Source organism: Rhinoraja longicauda, chromosome 26, assembly GCF_053455715.1.
Source record: "Rhinoraja longicauda isolate Sanriku21f chromosome 26, sRhiLon1.1, whole genome shotgun sequence".
Lineage (NCBI taxonomy): Eukaryota > Metazoa > Chordata > Chondrichthyes > Rajiformes > Arhynchobatidae > Rhinoraja > Rhinoraja longicauda.
This window is the reverse complement of record NC_135978.1, coordinates 19,297,197-19,316,738: the sequence shown is the minus strand read 5'-3', so window position 1 is coordinate 19,316,738 and position 19,542 is coordinate 19,297,197. Positions and strand designations below refer to the sequence as shown.

The 19,542-nt window shown below is 40.1% G+C and overlaps 1 protein-coding gene across 6 annotated transcripts in view; it reads right to left on the bottom strand.

The window, feature by feature from the left end:
* Positions 1-19,542, bottom strand: part of zzef1 (zinc finger, ZZ-type with EF hand domain 1) — a 139,891-nt gene that overhangs the window by 106,048 nt on the left and 14,301 nt on the right. For 5 of the 6 annotated variants that reach the window (XM_078422362.1, XM_078422365.1, XM_078422366.1 and 2 more), the window contains exons 2-10: positions 16,244-16,388; positions 13,814-14,008; positions 10,682-10,865; positions 8,983-9,182; positions 4,864-5,074; positions 4,594-4,710; positions 3,921-4,099; positions 740-841; positions 255-346 (exon numbers count right to left, since the gene is read on the bottom strand). In XM_078422362.1, the coding sequence (XP_078278488.1) occupies positions 255-346; positions 740-841; positions 3,921-4,099; positions 4,594-4,710; positions 4,864-5,074; positions 8,983-9,182; positions 10,682-10,865; positions 13,814-14,008; positions 16,244-16,388 (1,425 nt within the window). The remainder of the gene's footprint in view (positions 1-254; positions 347-739; positions 842-3,920; positions 4,100-4,593; positions 4,711-4,863; positions 5,075-8,982; positions 9,183-10,681; positions 10,866-13,813; positions 14,009-16,243; positions 16,389-19,542) is intronic. The other variant, XM_078422364.1, reaches the window with a different exon arrangement.

Sequence of the window (19,542 nt, the reverse complement as noted above, 5' to 3'; positions counted from 1 at the left end):
CACAATGATAAAGAAAGGTTTTGATGTATTTAACACCAGAACTGGAGGAATTCAAGAGGATGGTGAAAAAATAAAATAGAGGGGGTTGGTTGAGGGACTTTGACAGTAACAAGCTGTGGGATCTGGATAGGTTGTATTGTACGGAGGAGAGGAAGAATGGCCATGAACCAAAACTATAGATGATTGTAGAATGAATAGATCGGTGACAGTTGGGTAAGGTTAAACACGGTCTGTCCCCACATTTCAGCACTCACCTTAACCCTGATCTGCGTAAGCTGGATGGCCAATTTAGCTCTCGTTGACAGAATGAAGCTGGCTCGTGTATGACCAGCCTCTGACAGAAATCCTGCAATAGATCAAGGGAAATATTAATCATCTGATTCTCAGTTAGACCATTCATCATCTGAACTCCCAGACAATAAAATAAATCTACCAACAATCCCCACACACCTCAACTGAGAAAATAAATCCTCAAATTAAATTCTTCCATTACCACTCAAGAAAAACCCCCAGTGGCAAATCTTAAGGTCGTAAGGGATAGGAGTAGAATTAGGCCTTTTGGCCCATCAAGTCTACTCTGCCATTCAATCGTGGTTGACCTATCTCTCCTTCCAAACCCCATTCTCCTGCCTTCCCCCACTGACACCTGCACTAATCAAGAAATGAGACTGTACTAATCATGCCCCATGCTCCTCCTCCCTTCCCCCATCCATTTAAGGAATTATTTTCATATGTTTACCATCTCCCAGCAGTGACTCATAGAGCACAGCAGTCGGTCCAAATCCCTTTTCTTTTCCTTCTTTGGCATCACAGGCCTCCACGGTCAACTGAAGTACTTTCCCTGCAAAAAGAATTGCAACACCAGGCCTTCAATGAGCCAACTTTTGCACGAGACAGACAGACAGCACAACTAGATCGCAAAATGATTGCAAAGGAGTTCATGGACCCATAAAAGAATATGAAGGCCAATTTATTTGCATAGCCCTGCCATACACACGATACATATATACACTTGCTTATTGCAATAAAGTAATGTTATCATAACTTCAGCAACATTAGAAAACTGGCAATCGATTTACACACACCAACATTGACTGGGCAATCGTTTCGCTCAGCCCGCCTGAGCCTACCTGATCTCCCGGTTGCTAAACACTTTAATTCTCCTTCCAAATCCCACATTGATTTTTCTGTCCTAGGTCTTCTTCATTGTCAGAGTGAGGCTAAATGCCAATTGGAAGGACAGCATCTCATATTTTCCTTGGGCAGCTTACAGCCCAGTGGTATGAATATTGATTACTCCAACTTCAAGTAACCCCAGCATTCCCTCTCTCTATCCCTCCCCCACCCAAGTCGCACCAGCTTCTCGTTTTTACCCAACAAACAGCTAACAATGGCCTGTTTCCTTTATTATCATTACTTTTTTGCATATCTTTCATTCATTGTTCTTTATCTCTACATCATCGTCTATATCTCTCGTTTCCCTTTTCCCTGACTAGTTTGACGAAGGGTCTCGACCCGAAACGTCACCCATTCTTTCTCTCCAGAGATCTGCTTGTCCGCTGTTACTCCAGCTTTCAGTGTCTATCTTCGGTTTAAACCAGCATCTGCAGTTCCTTCCTACACATCTGTTTTAATACATTGGATACAGGATAAACATTGGCCAGGTCTTGAAACAGTGCCGAGGAATTTTTCATCTCCATCAAAGGGAAATGTTAGGCAATTTCGCAACTGATAAATGGAACAGCCGAGGTTATTTTGCTCAATTCTCTCAAAGAGCCCTGATTACTGCCAACATTGTCAAATGATGAGCTCATATGAGGGAACATGGTATCAGGCCAGTAATCAATTTCATGAAAGGCACTAATGACTCAGATTTACACTGCATTCGGTGATTTAAAAACAGTGAGGGCACGATGCCAAAGCCAAGCAATGGCAAAGACATCTTAATATTTTGGCTAGTTTCTGCTAGTCAATGAGTATTTATATCCACTGGTAAAGAATCATTGTATGTTTAGACCACATATTTCTCATAGGTTCAAAATTTCAAGTCCACCCTCAAGAGAGAGCTGGATAGAGCTCTTAAGGATAGCGGAGTGAGGGGGTATGGGGAGAAGGCAGGAACGGGGTACTGATTGAGAGTGATCAGCCATGATCGCATTGAATGGCGGTGCTGGCTCGAAGGGCTGAATGGCCTACTCCTGCACCTATTGTCTATTGTCTATAAGGATGTCCTCACTCCCGATAAAAATCTTCTTAAAAAAGTGACTACACAGCAGTTGAGGGACTTTAAATAAAAAATGCCTTGAAACATCACCAACAATATTTCCATTACGGACACATTAAATGGGAAGTCCAAAATCCACAAGCTAGTAGCAGTTTGGTGCTGAAGCACAAATCTTTGATGGGCAAATTTTAGAAATACTGTGGTTGTTCCAGATTGCATAGGAGTAAAAATGTGCAACAGTAAGCACACATAGCATAAAGTAGACGGAAGGGAGGAATCCTTAATGCTCTCAATGTAACATAGCTTGCTAGCGGATAAGACTTGTTAGAGGATGACATTGGGTGTCTACAATGTTTAGCTCATTTTGTGTTAAATTCATATATTTCCCAAAGTTCATTAAGCCAAGGAGTAATTCTATGATTTATGCAAGAAATAGATTTTGGATAGTTTTACAATTAATGGTGGTATACATCGGTTATAACAGCAGATACAGTTGATAATTCTTATACCACACAATAAAGGACGAATTAAGAAAAATCCATTGGAATGTATGTTTAAATTTCCATATTACTCAGCTCACACAGCATCATTTAAATAAAGCTTCAGAGGAAAGCATTATGAACATAAAGGCTTTCAGAAATCATCTTGCTATATACTGCTTACTCTCATTTCCCCTCATGTACATTATTGCATTTGTGAGTCTGTGCAAATGTGATTTCAATAATGGACGACATCTTCACCCAGCAAAATACTCGTGAATTTCTGTCTTAATACAGGGAATGCAACAGCAATACCAAGGTCCCACAAACTGCAGTGAGAAAGTTGACATGACAATAGAAATCGAGGGATTATGGGGAGAGTTCCTCAGCATGTCTTAAAGTGACACCATGTGATCGCTTCCATCCACACAACACCAGAATTGTCTTTACCATCACATGTGAACACAATCAAGTGCAGCACTTCCTCACTCCTGCAGTAAAGGGTCAAGATAGATCGATATAAAAAATAAATCTGCTTCTGTTAAACACAAATTCTCAAAATATTTAGGTGGTCAGGCAGCATCTCTAGAGCAAACATTTAACATTATTTCTCTCCCCTGACCTACAGAGTATATACAGCATCTTGTAGTTTTAGCTTGTGCTCACATCTCTGAGCTTTCTGACTCAGAGGAACGAGAAGAACCACTGAGCCACGCCTGCCGTGTCATGCCGGGCACGCCTTTGCTCATTCCACAATTACAGTAATATCAGCAAATATTGACTACTTTAAAAGCTACTGACCGTTCTCCTCTTAAATAAACAGACATGCCATTTGACGCATCCTGTTTATGCTGGCTCAAAACCAAACAATCCCATTAGACCATTTCCCAGTAGCCCTATATTTTATTCTATCAAATAACCATCAACTCTTTGGATTCTTTTGTCAATTAACAAACCGGCACATCCATGGGACATGGGATGAACTGGAGTACCCGAGCATGACAAAGGTACACAGAGACATCTGTAAATTGGAGGTACGGGGTCCACTCTAGTCACAGGAGTTAAGGTAGCAGCACAAAATAACAGAGCAGAAAAATTAATCTGATAGTGAGCAAGAGGTATGGCAGCACGGTTGATCAGCTGACACATGTTCAATAGATTAATGCTCATACTTCTGCACTAGACAAAGATTGTTGACTTCTGTGCAAAATGCTTACCATATTTATGAAGCTGGTTTTGCCGCACCGATGCCATTGCTGTGAGGAGCGGTGATGCCTGATATTCTGTATCCAGGTGATCACTGATGGTCAAAAGCGATGTCATCACTTTAGCGACACTTCCTCTCGCCAAAGCAAAAGCCAAAAGGGTCAGCTCTGCTTCAGGACTAGCACAGCAGCTGCAGTGGGAAACACAGTCTTCAGTAATGCTCTTAACCAAAGGACGGGCACATCAGACATGTCTCCTCATCAACTTGCTTTTACCCATCTCCTCTTCAACTTGCTCAATCTGATCAATCATTTCTACATTGATAATAAAATTGCACAAACATTCAACAAGTTTGGCACATGTGTGATATAAGCTAGCAAAATCGAAGTGTACTAGTGTAAGAGATATATATATACTTTTAAAACATGTGCACAGATAAACAGTCTAATTTACGTGCTGACAATGATGGACCGATTTCTATAGTACAAAACTTAAATCCCGCACTTACATTGAGCTTGGGCGATAAAAATGCCATTCTGCGATACATGGGGATACATTCTGTCTCAGGCATTCACATCCACTACCCCCTCCCAACTTTCTCAATGGGTGCCAGATATGCTGCCTTAATCTATTCTTCACTCTAATTCCAAAAGCAAGACCTCTAATTGTCTAAATAACAATTACCCTGCAATCCTAATGAGAAAACTGTCCACTTTCTCCAGAACATTTGTTGACATGAAGCTCGGCATCACTGTGGACCCAGCCGTGAGGGAGAGGGGCGGCATGTGCTGCAGGGCTTTTCTGAGGAAGAGAGAGATGTTGGTTATTAATTTTAAATCAGTACTCATGGTGCTAAAAATGAACTGCACCAAGCAAAACGAATACTCGGCATTAATACATTGAAAATATTCATGGAGATGATTGCTCTGTATAAAATTCTGAACAACTACTTACTGCGTAATTTGCAGAACATTTTGTGCCAGATCTGGATTTGTTTCTACAGAAGCAGTCACCAACGTTGTTAATAAGGTTAAATACCAAATCGCAGATGCATCAGAAACAGATACTCCGGGTTTCTTCATAACCTGGTATCCCATAGTCTTGAGCCCGTGAATCCTTGTGTCGCAGCCATCACCATGACAACGTTTAATATTTATCTGTACAACTTATAAAATAAATAAATATTAATTACATTGCATCCTTGCCCTTTTCCTCCTATTTTACATCAGCATCTTGAAAATACCAAACACAAAATTTTACCAAACACGAGCTTATAAAATTATTGAGTTACTAAGAAATCTACCTTTGCATTCACCTTCAATTGGGCACTAATGGAGAAGTACCAATGACAATTAGAATAAGAAAATAACTGAAGATGCTGGTACAAATCAAAGGTATTTATTCACAAAATGCTGGAGTAATTCAGCAGGTCAGGCAGCATCTCGGAGAGAAGGAATGGGTGAAGAAGGGTCTCGACCCAAAACATCACCCATTCCTTCTCTCCTGAGATGCTGCCTGACCTGCTGAGTTACTCCAGCATTTTGTGAATAAATGACAATTAGACATTATTTCATGTCAACTGTCCTGTACATCATTCAGTGTGAACCAAAACTGACCTTGGGAAACATTGGCGCAAATAAACATTATATGTGATTTGGCATATATGCGATGTATAGGAAAGAACTACAAATGCTGGTTTAAATTGAAGGTAGACACAAAATGCTGGGGTAACTCAGCGGGACAGGCAGCAACTCTTCAGTCTGAAGAAGGGTCTCGACCTGAAACGTTCCCCATTCCTTCTCTCCCGCTGAGTTACTCCAGCATTTTGTGTCTACCTATGCGATATATATGTGGTCTTTCAGTTGCATCTCCCCACATTTATGCCTATCAACGTCCTCATCATCTTCTACAGCCAGTTTTGCATTAAGTACAAAGCAGACTCTTTCCCTGTTCTCATACTCTGTCCATACGCTGCTCCAAAAGCACTCAAACATAATCTTTTTCTTCTTAAAATTAGTGAACTGAAACTCATGCTAGAGGTGTGCATTTCACAATGTATCACTGTTTATGGAAACAGATGGTATCTTTAGTGCAGAGTGTGCTGATTTATACAGTGAGTGTCATGGTAATCAGTTTGATTTGCAGTGCATGGATTTTATTGTGCTTTCATACTGTGATATTAACTGCTTGTCTTTATTAATGGAAATACAATCACAAAACTGTAATTCTTTAAAGTAATAAACTGTATACACAAAGTTTTAAGTCATAGGTAACAAAGGATTGTTGACTTTAAAAACACTGCCACAGGCAGAAACGCAAGCTTTGTTCAATCATTCGAAAACAGAATTCTAACAGGTACAGGTTTGACAAAGGTCAAAAGCTAAATCCTGAAAGGTTAGGGAGTGTGATTCTAGGAGCAAGAAAAGGTGGTTGGATAATTTGGGATACATGAATGCAAAAGGACTTTACCCATGTGAATCAGTGACATAACGAGAAAGTACAATTTTGGAAAATTCAAATTGCCAGTGAAGGGATGTGGATAGTGTAGAGGCAGAAATTGAAACAAATGTTTTGAAACATGAAGATTTGATTAACCTATACTCTGAGCTCTGAACTGGAACACTGGAATTTTCAGCCTAAAGGTTACAATATTTGATTATAATTCTACTTATTTAGTTATCCGAAGACAGCTTACAAAATCTAAGCCCTGACATTCAACGCGGTGATTCATATTGATAAGAGTATATATATATATGCAAAGATACATTATCAATAATCACATTTCTATAAATAAAAAAATTACTTTAAAATGTCCTTTGATAAGCTTAGTCCCAAGTTTCATGAAAACACACTTGAACTTTCAATGGGGAGGCAAAAACTTTTTTAAATAAAAGCAAATTGTTGAAAACAAATTGGTTTTCTTACCATTCAAACAACTGCACATATAGAAGTTTCCTAATCTTCCTGAGCAGTTCATGAGTTTTACTAATCTTCCTGAGCAGTCACTACAGTCAGAGTTAACTGGAACAGAACCAGGCCTTTCAGCCCTACTTGTCCATGCTGACCAGAAAGCTCAACTACTTCCCTTTGCTCGCATTTGGCCCGACAAGCTCAAAGCCTTTTCTATCCATTTATCTATCCAAATGTCTTTTAAACATTGTAATTGTACCCGCCTCTACCATTTCCTCTAGCAGCTCGTTCTATATACACATCACCAAGTGGGAAAAGTTGCACCTCAGATCCTGTAAATCTTTCTCCTCCCATTTTAAATCTATACTCTCTAGTTTTAGACTCTCCAGTCCTGTGACCATTGACCTTATCTAAGCCCCTCATGATTTATATGGTCATCCCTCAACACCCTACATTCCAGGGAAAACTGCCTCAGTTTCTCCTTATAATTGAATCTCTCTCATCCAGTGTCATCCTAGTGAACCTTTCCTACATTCTTTCCAGCTCAATGACATTCTTCCAATAGCTAGATGCCCAGAATCCACTTATTGTTATGAGTGTCTAAGCAGAACATGCAATAAAACCTTGCATCTTAAAGATACAGAATATAATGTCAACTCTTTCTGATTTACAGATAGCTTGCTAAGATCCGATAAATGCAAACATTCACAAAGTCAAGATGTCACTGAAATGTATCTTGAGATTTGAGCTAAAAGACACATGTGTAAAGCATCTATATAAAAATAACATTTTAAGTTACGACAAAAAAAAAGCAGCCAAAATGTCTTATAAAGTGTATTGGTTGGTTCACCAAAATACCATCCCATTGAAAAATTAATGTTGGACTTTTCCCCATGACTTAACAGATTTTCCATTGGTATATAATACCATGGAGAATAATATTTACAGGGAATTGCGTGTCATATGCAACAGCCTTATTGATGTTGATAATGCTTTATATATTTCTGGAGCAGAATAAGAAATTATCTATTTACAGTGCCTTCCATAATGTATGGGACAAAGACCCATCATTTATTTATTTGCCTCTGTACTCCACAATTTGAGATTTGTAATAGAAAACATCACACGTGGTTAAAGGGCACTTTGTCAGATTTTAATAAAGGCCATTTTTATACATTTTGGTTTCACCATGTAGAAAGTACAACAGTGTTTATTCACACTTCCCCCATTTCAGGGCACCATAATGTTTGGGACACAGCAATGTCATGTAAATGAAAGTAGTGATGTTTAGTATTTTGTTGTATATCCTTTGCATGCAATGACTGCTTGAAGTCTGTGATTCATGGACATCACCAGTTGCTGGGTGTCTTCTCTGGTGATGCTCTGCCAGGCCTGTATTGCAGCCATCTTTAGCATATGCGTGTTTTGGGGGCTAGACCTGGAGTAACTCAGCGAGACGAGCAATGTCTCTGGAGAGAAAGAATGGGTGACGTTTCGGTCGAGACTCTTCATCAGACCCATTCCTTCTCTCCAGAGATGCTGCCTGCCCCGCTGAGTTACTCCAGCTTTTTGTGTCTATCTTCGGTTTAAACCAGCATCTGCAGTTCCTTCTTACAGAGGGCTCTCCCTAGACAGTCTAGTTTCTTCCCATATCCTACAGACTCTGGCAGTTTGGTTAACTGGCTACTGTAAGTTTCCCCTTGTGTCTGTGGCTGACAGGAGAATCCCAGGCTGGTATTTAGAGAGCAGGAGCTGGAAAATAAGTGGGGCGATAGGATTGGAGGGACTGCTTCTAGTGCCAGAATGGACGCCAAGAATTTATTGTCCTGGTTTATACGGAAATATGAAAACTAATGCATCATTTAATCAATTCCAAAACTTTCCTTCTTCCTGCAAAATAACTGTCTTGTAATAACACTGTCAAACTAAAGGAGTTAAGATTTATTGTTGAAAAGAAAATCATATATTCTCATGTTAATCATGGGGACCAAGGCTTTCATGTAGTTTCTATTTATTGTATTGATACCAATAATTAGATTTCACAACAATATGAGAAACGTGACCGGGAGCAGCCTCAGATCAATTAAGTGCTTATTTGATGCAAGGTAAGAATAAACAGAAAGTAGATAATATCTGACAAGAAACCAAAAACTGTACAATTACATGGGTTGTTGATGCTTGCGTTTTCCAGCAGTGTAATGTATCCAGTCATATTACTGGGAATACGAACATCACGGATTTCCTGCATGCTACTAGGATTCCTGCCCAATGTCACAGTCACCTGCTGTGGCATGTAACTTTGATCACTAGCTGACACTGCTATTGATAAGTGCTTCAGCACAACATCAGGTTTTAAGCGTAACCTGCAAAAGAAAGGAAAATTTCACTCTTCCACATGCATTTCTTTCAAAGGACAGAACCATAAAAAACATTTACAGTAGTGCATAAGTGACGTGGACTTGGTGTGCCTTCCATGCTGTATCTCTAAAATAAACAAAACTCCTTAACTTCAAACCTCAACGTGGCAAGAAAAATCTGAAAGGTGATGCAGTAAAGATGGAGGTAAATTACCAGTGTCCTATCAAAGGGTCTTCAAGTTGAAGCATTGACTTTGTTTCCACAGATGGTGCCTGACCGACTAAGTGCCCGATCGACTGTGCCCATAATCATAGTCAAACAGCATGGAAAAGGGTCCTTTGGCTCAACTAATCTCTGCTGATTAAGATGCCCATTTACTCTAATCCCATTAACCTGCGGCTAACCCACATCCTTCTGAACCTTTTCTATCCATGTGCCTGTCCTAAGTCCCTCAAATGTTATTATTGTAACTGCCTCAATCACTTCCACTGGCAGCTTGTCCCGGATAGCCACCACCCTCTGTGTAGAAAACATTGCACCTCAGGTTCCTATTAAATCTTTCCCTTTTCATCTTAAATCGATGCCGTCTAATTTGCCATTCACCAATCCTGGAAAAAGGATACTTCCTTCCTCCTATCAATGTCCCTCATGATTTTATATACTTCTACATACCCCAAATAATAAAGTTCAAGCTAGGCCAAACTCACCCGACAACTTAATCCAAAGTTCAAGCTAGGCCAATCTCATCCGACAACATTATGATAAATCTTTTCTGCACTTTTTCCAGCTTAATGGCATGTTTCCTATAGATGGGTGACTAAAACTGAACCCAATACTCCCAGGTGTGACCTCACCAATGTCATGTACAACTGCAACATAACATCCCAACTTCTATATTGCCCTTACTGATATAGGCCAGCATGCCAAGAAGGGTCTCGACCCAAAACGTCATCCATTCCTTCTCTCCAGAGATGCTGCTTGTTCCGCTGTTACTCTAGCATTTTGTGTCTACCTTCGATTTAAACCAGCATCTGAAGTTCTTTCCTACACATTTTGTCCGCTTCGCTGCAAAATCTCCTCAAGGTATGTCTACTTTGAAGGTTCTCCACATCTCTCCGAGAGTTCAGCAACATCCTCTCACTGCTCCCCCTCTGTGATTCCTCCTGAATCAGTCTGAACAAGGGACTCAACCCAAAACATCACCAATTCCTTCTCTTCAGAGATGCTGCCTGTCCCACTGAGTTTTTCCAGCATTTTGTGTCTACCTTTGATGCCAAAAGCCTTTACTGCCCTGTCCACCTGTGATATGTTCCAGCACTTTGTCCATAATTAAGCTGGGTTATAAATTTATGTTTTGCTTCAAATAATACTTTATAATATTAATCTTTATAAATCTTTATCTATTTGTCAAAATGGTACAAATGATCAGTGGTTTCAACTACACACAGGTTAAGAATTAACTTTTCTTTTCTACAAACATGTTTGTCACCATCAGTCCATTCACCTGATCCAGTGCGAGCATGAACTGCCATCTGACTGCCAGTAGGAAGTAGTTTCTCCATTGGTCATCTTGTCAACATCAGTTGAGTTTGAAGAAGCTTCCAAGGTGGTGTAGCATTTGGTTACTACTTTCAGCTTATCCAACTCTCTTTCACCGTTCATATCTGTGGGACATTGAATTGTTTGTTCTGTGAGAAATTAAGAAATACGATAATAAAATTATGATACCACACCAATTAAACAACCAGCGAATTAAATACTGCTTATGACATTTTCATTCAAGATTTGGCTTGCCTTTGCCTTGGATTCCAACATAGCATGACATTTGTTTTTTAAGTGACTCACAGAAAGTATTTCATGGTGCATTTGGAATGAATTGTTGCAACTGCCAGCTGTTTCTCTTTTCTGAGCCAGATGTCCTCTGCAGAGTGCCAAGTTGTCAATTTAAATAAAACAAATTTTATAAATAGAATTAGCAAAGGCTCTAGATATACTCTCTTATATGGAACAAAGGTTGATAAGGTAGCCAAGTCATTCACTTTAAACATGATTTAGATAAATAGCTTGGCTAACTATACTGTTCAAGATGCAAAACAGTTACCAACCTTCCTTTTTCATACCAGACTCATACCAGACAGTGTGTCTACAGCCTTCAGAGCATTGCCCCACTTTCACCTTGTAAGAAAAGGTCGCTATCTATTACAACCACCACATTGAGTGCCACATCAAACACATCCAACTAGAAAAGGAGCTGAGATGACCAAGATGACTAAACTGAGCTACCACATGACACTGTTAGCAGTTACATGTTAATTTATACCAATAAATGAACACAATAAGGAAGTGTGCAAATGCATTTTTTAATTAGATCATCAATGATCTACAGGTTATAACTCCATTCAACCATTCTTTCTCAGCTATCTTGCCATCTTTGCAAAACAAAGATCTACGAAACTTGGTATTCAAGACTCCTTTCATTCATAGCTGTTAAAAACAAAATTCTACTTCTGTTACCCTTCAAATGGTTGAGTTCTCTGTTTGAAGTTAAACAAACCCAGACATACTAGGTCCTCAAGTCCCCCATCCTAGTGACATAAACATCACAAACATTTTAATACGACTATTTCTCGATTCATGGCTATTAATCAGTGATATAACACCACACGCCTACCTTTCCCCTTAAATACCTACCATTTTCAAAATTTAATCAATCAAAATTAAATATATAACCAACTGCATAAGAAGAGATTTTCCAATGTATATTACCCTCAGCAAGTCAAACGAGTCAATTTTCAGAAAGAGCGTGTTTCTAGATTCTGTTGCTCAGATTATGTTGCACAGAACTAGAGCCTTCAACCGTTCAATCTTCCAATCTTAAGGATATGCAAGCCAATTTAGCATACAATCCATGCAAATTAATTCACAGTGCATTCAGGTGAATCTTCTCTACAACCTTTTCAAGTACATTTCTGTTGCAATATAAGTGCAGGCTATTCTTTCTCTGCATTGATTTAAATTAATATCACCAGCTTTCATTTGACCATAAAGATTTTTCCCCTCCCCCTTCCCAGTTCTCGCAAGTCTTCCTGTCTCCGACTACATTTTATCTTTGTCTCGCCCCCTCCCCTGACATCAGTCTGAAGAAGGGTCTCGACCCGAAACGTCACCCATTCCTTCTCTCCAGAAAAGCTGCCTGACCCGCTGAGTTACTCCAGCATTTTGTGTTTACCCAAGATCCTACACAAGATTTTTAACTTGTCTGTTTACTACATTATTCCTATCTAACATGAATTGTTCTGTAATCAATTTCATGTGGAAAACATCCAAAAACAATACAAATTGGTTGTCAATAAATTGTATTGAAACAACCATTTTCTGTAATCAACTAACCACAAGACTCAAATCTGACTAAATCCTCCATTTCTTTTGTCAGTGATTTGGCTTCAGCTGTTAAAGGTTCCATGGTATGGAAAAGAAGAAAACCTCAAACATTTTCTATTAGAAAACGCATAATTTCTCAAGTTCTGTTACTAGACCACAATTATTGAAAATGGTTATTCACAATGTTTTGGAATGCCTGATATTAATTAGAACATGCAGTTTTCCCATTTGAATCAAGCATTTTGTTTAGGATTAATTTTGTCCAGGATAAGCATTTGAACGGCTGCATATCCTCATTCTAAATTTCAGAGAATATTACGTGGATAAAGCGATGATCCAAATGCTCCTCTGAGAATGGTGGCAAAGCTGACAGCGTCATTACCTAAACATAACCATCAAAACAATCTATCTACCTCCAATGCAATATGAATCACCTGCAAGATTCACTACAGCAACTCGTTAAGGATTCTTAGCCAACACCTTTCAAACTGCAACTTCTGTCAACTAGGAGGATGCAGCAGGGTCTTGGAGACACCAAACGTTTCCTGGAAGTCACATATAACCCTGACAAATGCCAGCATTCCTTTCTCATCATCACTGGAGCAACATCCTGAAGCTGCCTAGCCCATAGTGCTATGCTGTTGTATTGCCTTCACCAAGCTTGCTGCAGTAGATCATGGCTGCTGTTCAGCACCATCTTTAAGAAAAATCTGGTACGGGAATACATTTTGCTCATGTACTGTAAGCAGGCTCAATATCGTACGAACAGATTAAAAAATACAAACTTGATCCAGTAAGGGTTAAAAGTGGTGCCAACCCATCGGCATATTCGCTGCATCCGGAAAAAATGGCCAGGTTCAGAACTCTGACAGATTTACTTGGAATCTCGACTTTTCTGTAGAGATACATTGACTTAAAAGGAATTCTATAAACTGGAGTGTTGAGTGAGTTATTCAGAGCTCTTCTTTTGTGAGACTGAACATGGTCAGTTCTCAATATGTGCAGTCAAAGGAGTTAATGTAAACTAAGGAAAGCGGTGGATTTCCAATAGAACCGGAACCCTGGTATTCTCAAAAGTACACTAAAGCATGGAAATGCTGAAGACATATTTTATCCCCGAGTTTCTTCGTTAAATTCAAAACACCACAATCGCTTTTTTAAAAATCAAAATAACTGTGCATTTCAACATCATCTTAAGGAGATTTATGGACGTTCTTTATATTCTATAATTTCAATTGAAGATCCAAAATCTTACCATTCTTTTTCTCTAACAATTGCTTCAGGCAATCCTTCAAAACGGAGGAACGCATAGCACAAATGTTATTATAGCTATCCATCATGGGGAAAGGGATAGCATTGCTTGGAATTCTGTTCCTGTGGAGGAAACGCAAGATTTTTGCAGCGTGAACAGCCATGCGCTCCTTATTTTTTGAAAAGATGTCAACAAATCCTAGGAGAAAAGGGGAAAAATGAATACATGCAAATACCAACTTTGAAATTGGCAAACAAAGTACATAATGATTCGCAAATAAAATTTGCTGCATCAATTATTCAACAGAGAGGGTTTTAGAACAAACGTGGCACAATTCCCAGCAGCAAAAGATGGTTGTTTTTTTTTAAAAGGTTTGCACGATTAACAAAGTAACAAGAACAGGTAATAGTAACTCCACCCTTCTTTGCCATTCAAGATTTGAATGTACTGGAATCCACCTTCCTGGGCAACCCCCTATCTCTGGATTTCCTTACTGCTCCACATATTGTCTCCAACTTCTAACAGGAGCAAGTGTAAACCAGTTGACCCCTCGAACCTGCTCCACCATTCAACAAGATTATGCTGCCCCAAACTTGGCCTCAACACCACTTTCCCACACTCTCCCCATATCCCTCAATTCCTTGTCATTAAGGACGTCAATTTTTGTCTTGTATATACTCAATTACTCCACCTCCATAGCTGTCTGGGTAGGGAATTGCAAAGGCATGACCTCCTAAGAAATGAAAGTCCTCCAATTCTTCCTTGATGGCCTTTTATTCTGATGGCCATTTTGATCCTCTCAATTTAGTCAATCAACTTTCCAGTCGGCTCTTTGTTTAGATTTAGAGATACAGCGCGGAAACAGGCCTTTCGGCCCACCGAGTCCGCGCCGCCCAGCGATCCCCGCACATTAACACTATCCTACGCACACTAGGGACAATTTTTACATTTACCCAGTCAATTAACCTACAAACCTGTACGTCTTTGGAGTGTGGGTGGAAACCGAAGATCTCGGAGAAAACCCCCGCAGGTCACGGATGGAAAACGTACAAACTCCGTACAGACGGCGCCCGTAGTCAGGATCGAACCTGAGTCTCCGGCACCACATTCGCTGTAAGGCAACAACTCTACCGCTGCGCCACCGTACCGGATTACAATTAAAAATATAATAATTGGAGTCCAGTGACTATGCAAATAAATATGTAACATCTCTCAGCTGCCTTGTTATTTAATTTAGATAGCAGCTCAAACATGTATTTTGTTGTAGCAGCATTAATTGCATGCAGGCCACATAGCACATATTTGCTATTTAAAATTGGTATCTACAACACAACATTGTCTTACTGGTGGAACCTGAAGGCCAAATAGGATAGAATAAATGGTATTCACTGAAGATACAGCAAGATTTAACAACCTTACCCGATGTGACCTTTAGCCAAAACACTGATGTTATCACCTCGGGAAACAAATCCTTCCCAGGGTGCCCCAAAATGATCAAGAAATGTTCATGCTGGCATATGATGCTGAGACTCCAAGTAAAGCACATGTGACAAGCACAAAAGACACGTCAGGGTGTCGCCAAGTTGAACTAGTAACTCAGCTTAAATGCCCAACACTAAAGCACATGAGAAGATACTCTATGGAGGCCCACAGCTTTTTGATTAGTTCAAAAGGTCAGGATTCTCCAGAGAGCAATCTTTAAACAATACAGCAACTCAAGGACATGGGAGCACATAATAAAAATACTAAATACTGGAGATAAGAAACATGATGCTTTCTTCAATCTTTGAAGAAAGATGCTTTCTTCAATCTATGAAGAAAGAAAAGAGTTAACATTTCAGGTCGATGACCTTTCACAGCCTGCTTGTAGCAGTAGTAAAAGACAGTGACAGAATGTGGAAAACCATGGTACATATTTCATCAGTTCATAAGTGAAAGGAGCAGAATTAGGCCATTTGGCCCATCAAGTCTACACTGCCATTCAATCATGGTTGGTCTATCTTTCCCTCCCATTCTCCCTATAACCTCTGACACCCAGGTGTTCATATTCTTCTTCATATTTAAAGACGACAGTATCTAATTTCTGATCCACTTCAGGTTGGTTTGCAAGTATGTCTGGATTTATTTAACTTAGCTGGGACTTGACTACACAAGTCAGCCAGAGGACATGTACCAGCCAAGGTTTTCACGTCATCCTTGATGGCGTGCAGATATCTGAGGATGAATCAACTTTGACCTTGATCCCACATTCAGAGACCAATCCCTCAGGAACAGGGATAAAGATATAACAAAATTATTAGCTCAAGAAACAAAATGGCTACAAACTTTATGATACAGAGCCAACAATGTTAAGAAAATGTTGGTTATAAATGAATAATTGTCAGAAAATCCAACTTTATAATTTCTGCAATACATTAATCAGGCTCCTGTTACCTGGAGTAAGGGAGCATCCCTGGAGTTGTCGAATCACATGACTCAATTCTCCCCGCAGATTAGCTCCACCAGAGGTTTTCAATGACTCCAACATGTTTTCCACAGCAACTATGCCATCTCCTTCCGCATCAAACTGAGCAAATGCCTGCGACAAAGAAAAAAGGCAATTACAGCAAGGTATTCCCAAGGCTCTTCACACTGTCCTGACTCACCTGGAGAGACAGGGAACGTACGCGAGGATGCTATTTATTGACTATAACTCTGCCTTCAACACGGTCATCCCCACCAAGCTCATCACCAAACTCCACCAACTAGGCCCCAGCTCGTCGTTATGCGACTAGATCCTGGACTTCTTGATGGAGCGACCGCAGGCAGTGAGAATGGGCCCGCACCTGTCCTCCACTATCACCCCGAGTACCGGCACACCACAGGGCTGTGTTTTGAGCCCCATGCTCCACTCCCTATTCACACATGACTGTGTTCCTGCATTCGACATCAACACCTTTCGACACCACCACCGACACACATATTTCGGAGGATCTCACATGGTCCACTAACACCGCTGTGCTGGTCAAGAAGGCACAGCAATGACTGTTCTACCTGAGAACACTGAAAAAGTCTGGTCTGCCCCAACAGCTGCTGACGACCTTCTACCGCTGCACCATAAAGAGCATCCGAACGCATGGCATTCCTGTGTGGTATCTCAGCTGCACGGAGGCAGAGAGGAGAGCTCTTCAGCGGGTAGTCCATAGAGCTCAGAAGACTATCGGAACACAGCTACCAGCCTTGGAGGGCATCTACAACCTACGATGCCTCAGAAAAGCCACCAGCATTCACAAAGACTCCTCACACCCCTGCAATAGTCTGTTCGAAATTCTACCATCGGGCAGACGCTACAAGGCCTTATACGCCCGCACCTCCAGACTCAGGAACAGCTTCATCCCCAGGGCCATAGCTGCTATGAACCGGTCCTGCTGAGCCGGATGGTCACATCGAACAGCGAACCAGCACAGACCTACTTGAACTTTATTCTGTTTTAAAACTGTTTCTAATTTTGTTTCACTGGGTTGTCTAAATTTATACTGATTAGCTAATTAATTTATTGCATGGTATGGAAGGCGCATTCCCAATCTCGTTGTACCCCCGTACAATAACAATAAAGATATATTGTATTGTATATGAAAAGATTGAAGAAAGCATCATGTTTCAATTACTATCAGGATAGGGTTAAATATTCACCCAACAATATACCTCGTTTTACAAAGGGTGACACTGAATTGACATCTTCTTCACATAATATCCAACACATCAGTGTTAAAGCCAGATACAGAAAAGCAGAAATGTAATATTGAGACGTTAGTCCTGCTTCAGTGAGTCTCGCTCCAAAGACTTGAGCACAAACCAAATACTACTCCCATAAACGACTGAGGGGTCGCTGCATTGTTTAAGTTACTGGAGACACACGAGAATGCTGGAATGTGAAGCTTAAAGCAAGCTGCTAGAGGAACTCAGCAGGTCAAGCAGCATTTGTTGAGGCAAAGGAACCGATGGCATTGGATCGAGACCCTTCACTAGATTGAAAGTGTAACCCCTCCTCATCTGGATCAAACTAACATTCTATGAATAGGGAGTTTGACTTGAGACTTGGGCAATCTTTCCCCTCAACTATTTAAGAACAGATATTCTGGCTAATTATCTTATTGTTGTTTATAATACATCATTGTGTGCAAATTGACTGCCAATGTGAGGCAAATGTTTCCTCTTATGGAAGAGTGGGAGTCACTGCTTAAAACATGAAGGGTCGCCCACTTAAGAGAAATGAGGTAAATCTCAGATTGCGAGTCTAAAACACTGCCTCAACAGCCGATGCAAGCAGAACCTTTGAATATTTCCAATTCAGAAATGCAGTAAAACCTTGGTAATCCTTTATCCAATCCTTCGGATACCCCAATAATTTAGAAGCTGATTCACAGGGCCTTGTCTCCATGCTCCTAAACTCTTGGGCAGCCCATTTGGTTTCAACTCACCAAAACCCTGTTTCATGTGCACCCTATAAACTCACATTTGATTTCCCGCAATTCCTTTAAACTCAACTGAAAAACTTATTATGCTAGTGTGTAACAATTAAAAATAAACTGAGTTAAAAACAGATTAGGATGTTCATAGAAGTAATATCCACGAGTCTGGATAAAATGCTACTCCGGAACGATTGTCCCCAGGGGATCAGGTTGTTGAGTTTTACTTGCAGATGGATGCTTGATAAGGGAGAAAGTTTTACAATATGTTGATGGAAATACAAATTTGAGGTTACAATCAGCCCACCACAATGATCTGAATGGCAGAGAAGGAACAAAGATCCTAGTGACCTGTTCCAGTTCCTTATATGTGTTTGTACATTGCTTTTCTGTGCCAGAGTCATTACAATGTGTTCAGTGTTCACTCAAGCCTAATCAAGCTTTCGCCTGGACTCATTTTTACTTCAGACCGATTTCACCAATGCTTCTCTCATTTGAGATCATCGCTCCCAACTGGTTTCAGTCAATCGAGGAATAATAATTAACTTATTTATTTTTAAAAATGTCAACACCTAATAAATTGAAATAGAGAGTATGCAAACAAGAAATGCAAGTACAGACTACTCAGACATTAATTAATCTTGGTTAATTTAATGTTTAGCAGGGTCCCAGTGCGATGGATGCACCATAAAGATTTCTGAACAAAAGGACACGAAGAGCGGGTCAGGAAGCATCTGTGGAAAACCATGATGGGTGACGTTTCAGGTCGGGACCCTTCTTTAGACTCGATAGGTGATGTTTTGGCTTAGGAAGTACCGACCTGAAAAGGCACCTATCCATGTTCTCCAGAGATGTTGCTTGACCAGTGTAAACCAGCATCTGCAGTTTGTTGTTTCCAAGATTTCTGAACAATCGGTGAGGGGATTAGTGGAGTTTTACTGTATTTTGTTTGGTATAAAAACAATGCTTGCTATCTCACACATTCAATTTTAAAATGTTCCTAACAAAATATTTCTAACAGAGCAGTCTAGCTCAATTTGAATATTTCAAATAATTTTAAAAATTGAATAATTCAATTTTATTCATCTGATGAAGAACATCTTGTACATTATTTGCAAGTAACACCTATTGGTATCAGATATGACAGTTTTCCTGTTCAGTTTGTGTTTATAAAGAAAACAAAAGCAACCTCAACATCCTCATCCTACTTGACCTCAGCGCCGCCTTTGACACCATAAATCACTCCATTCTCCTCACCCGACTTGAAACCTCCCTTAACATCAC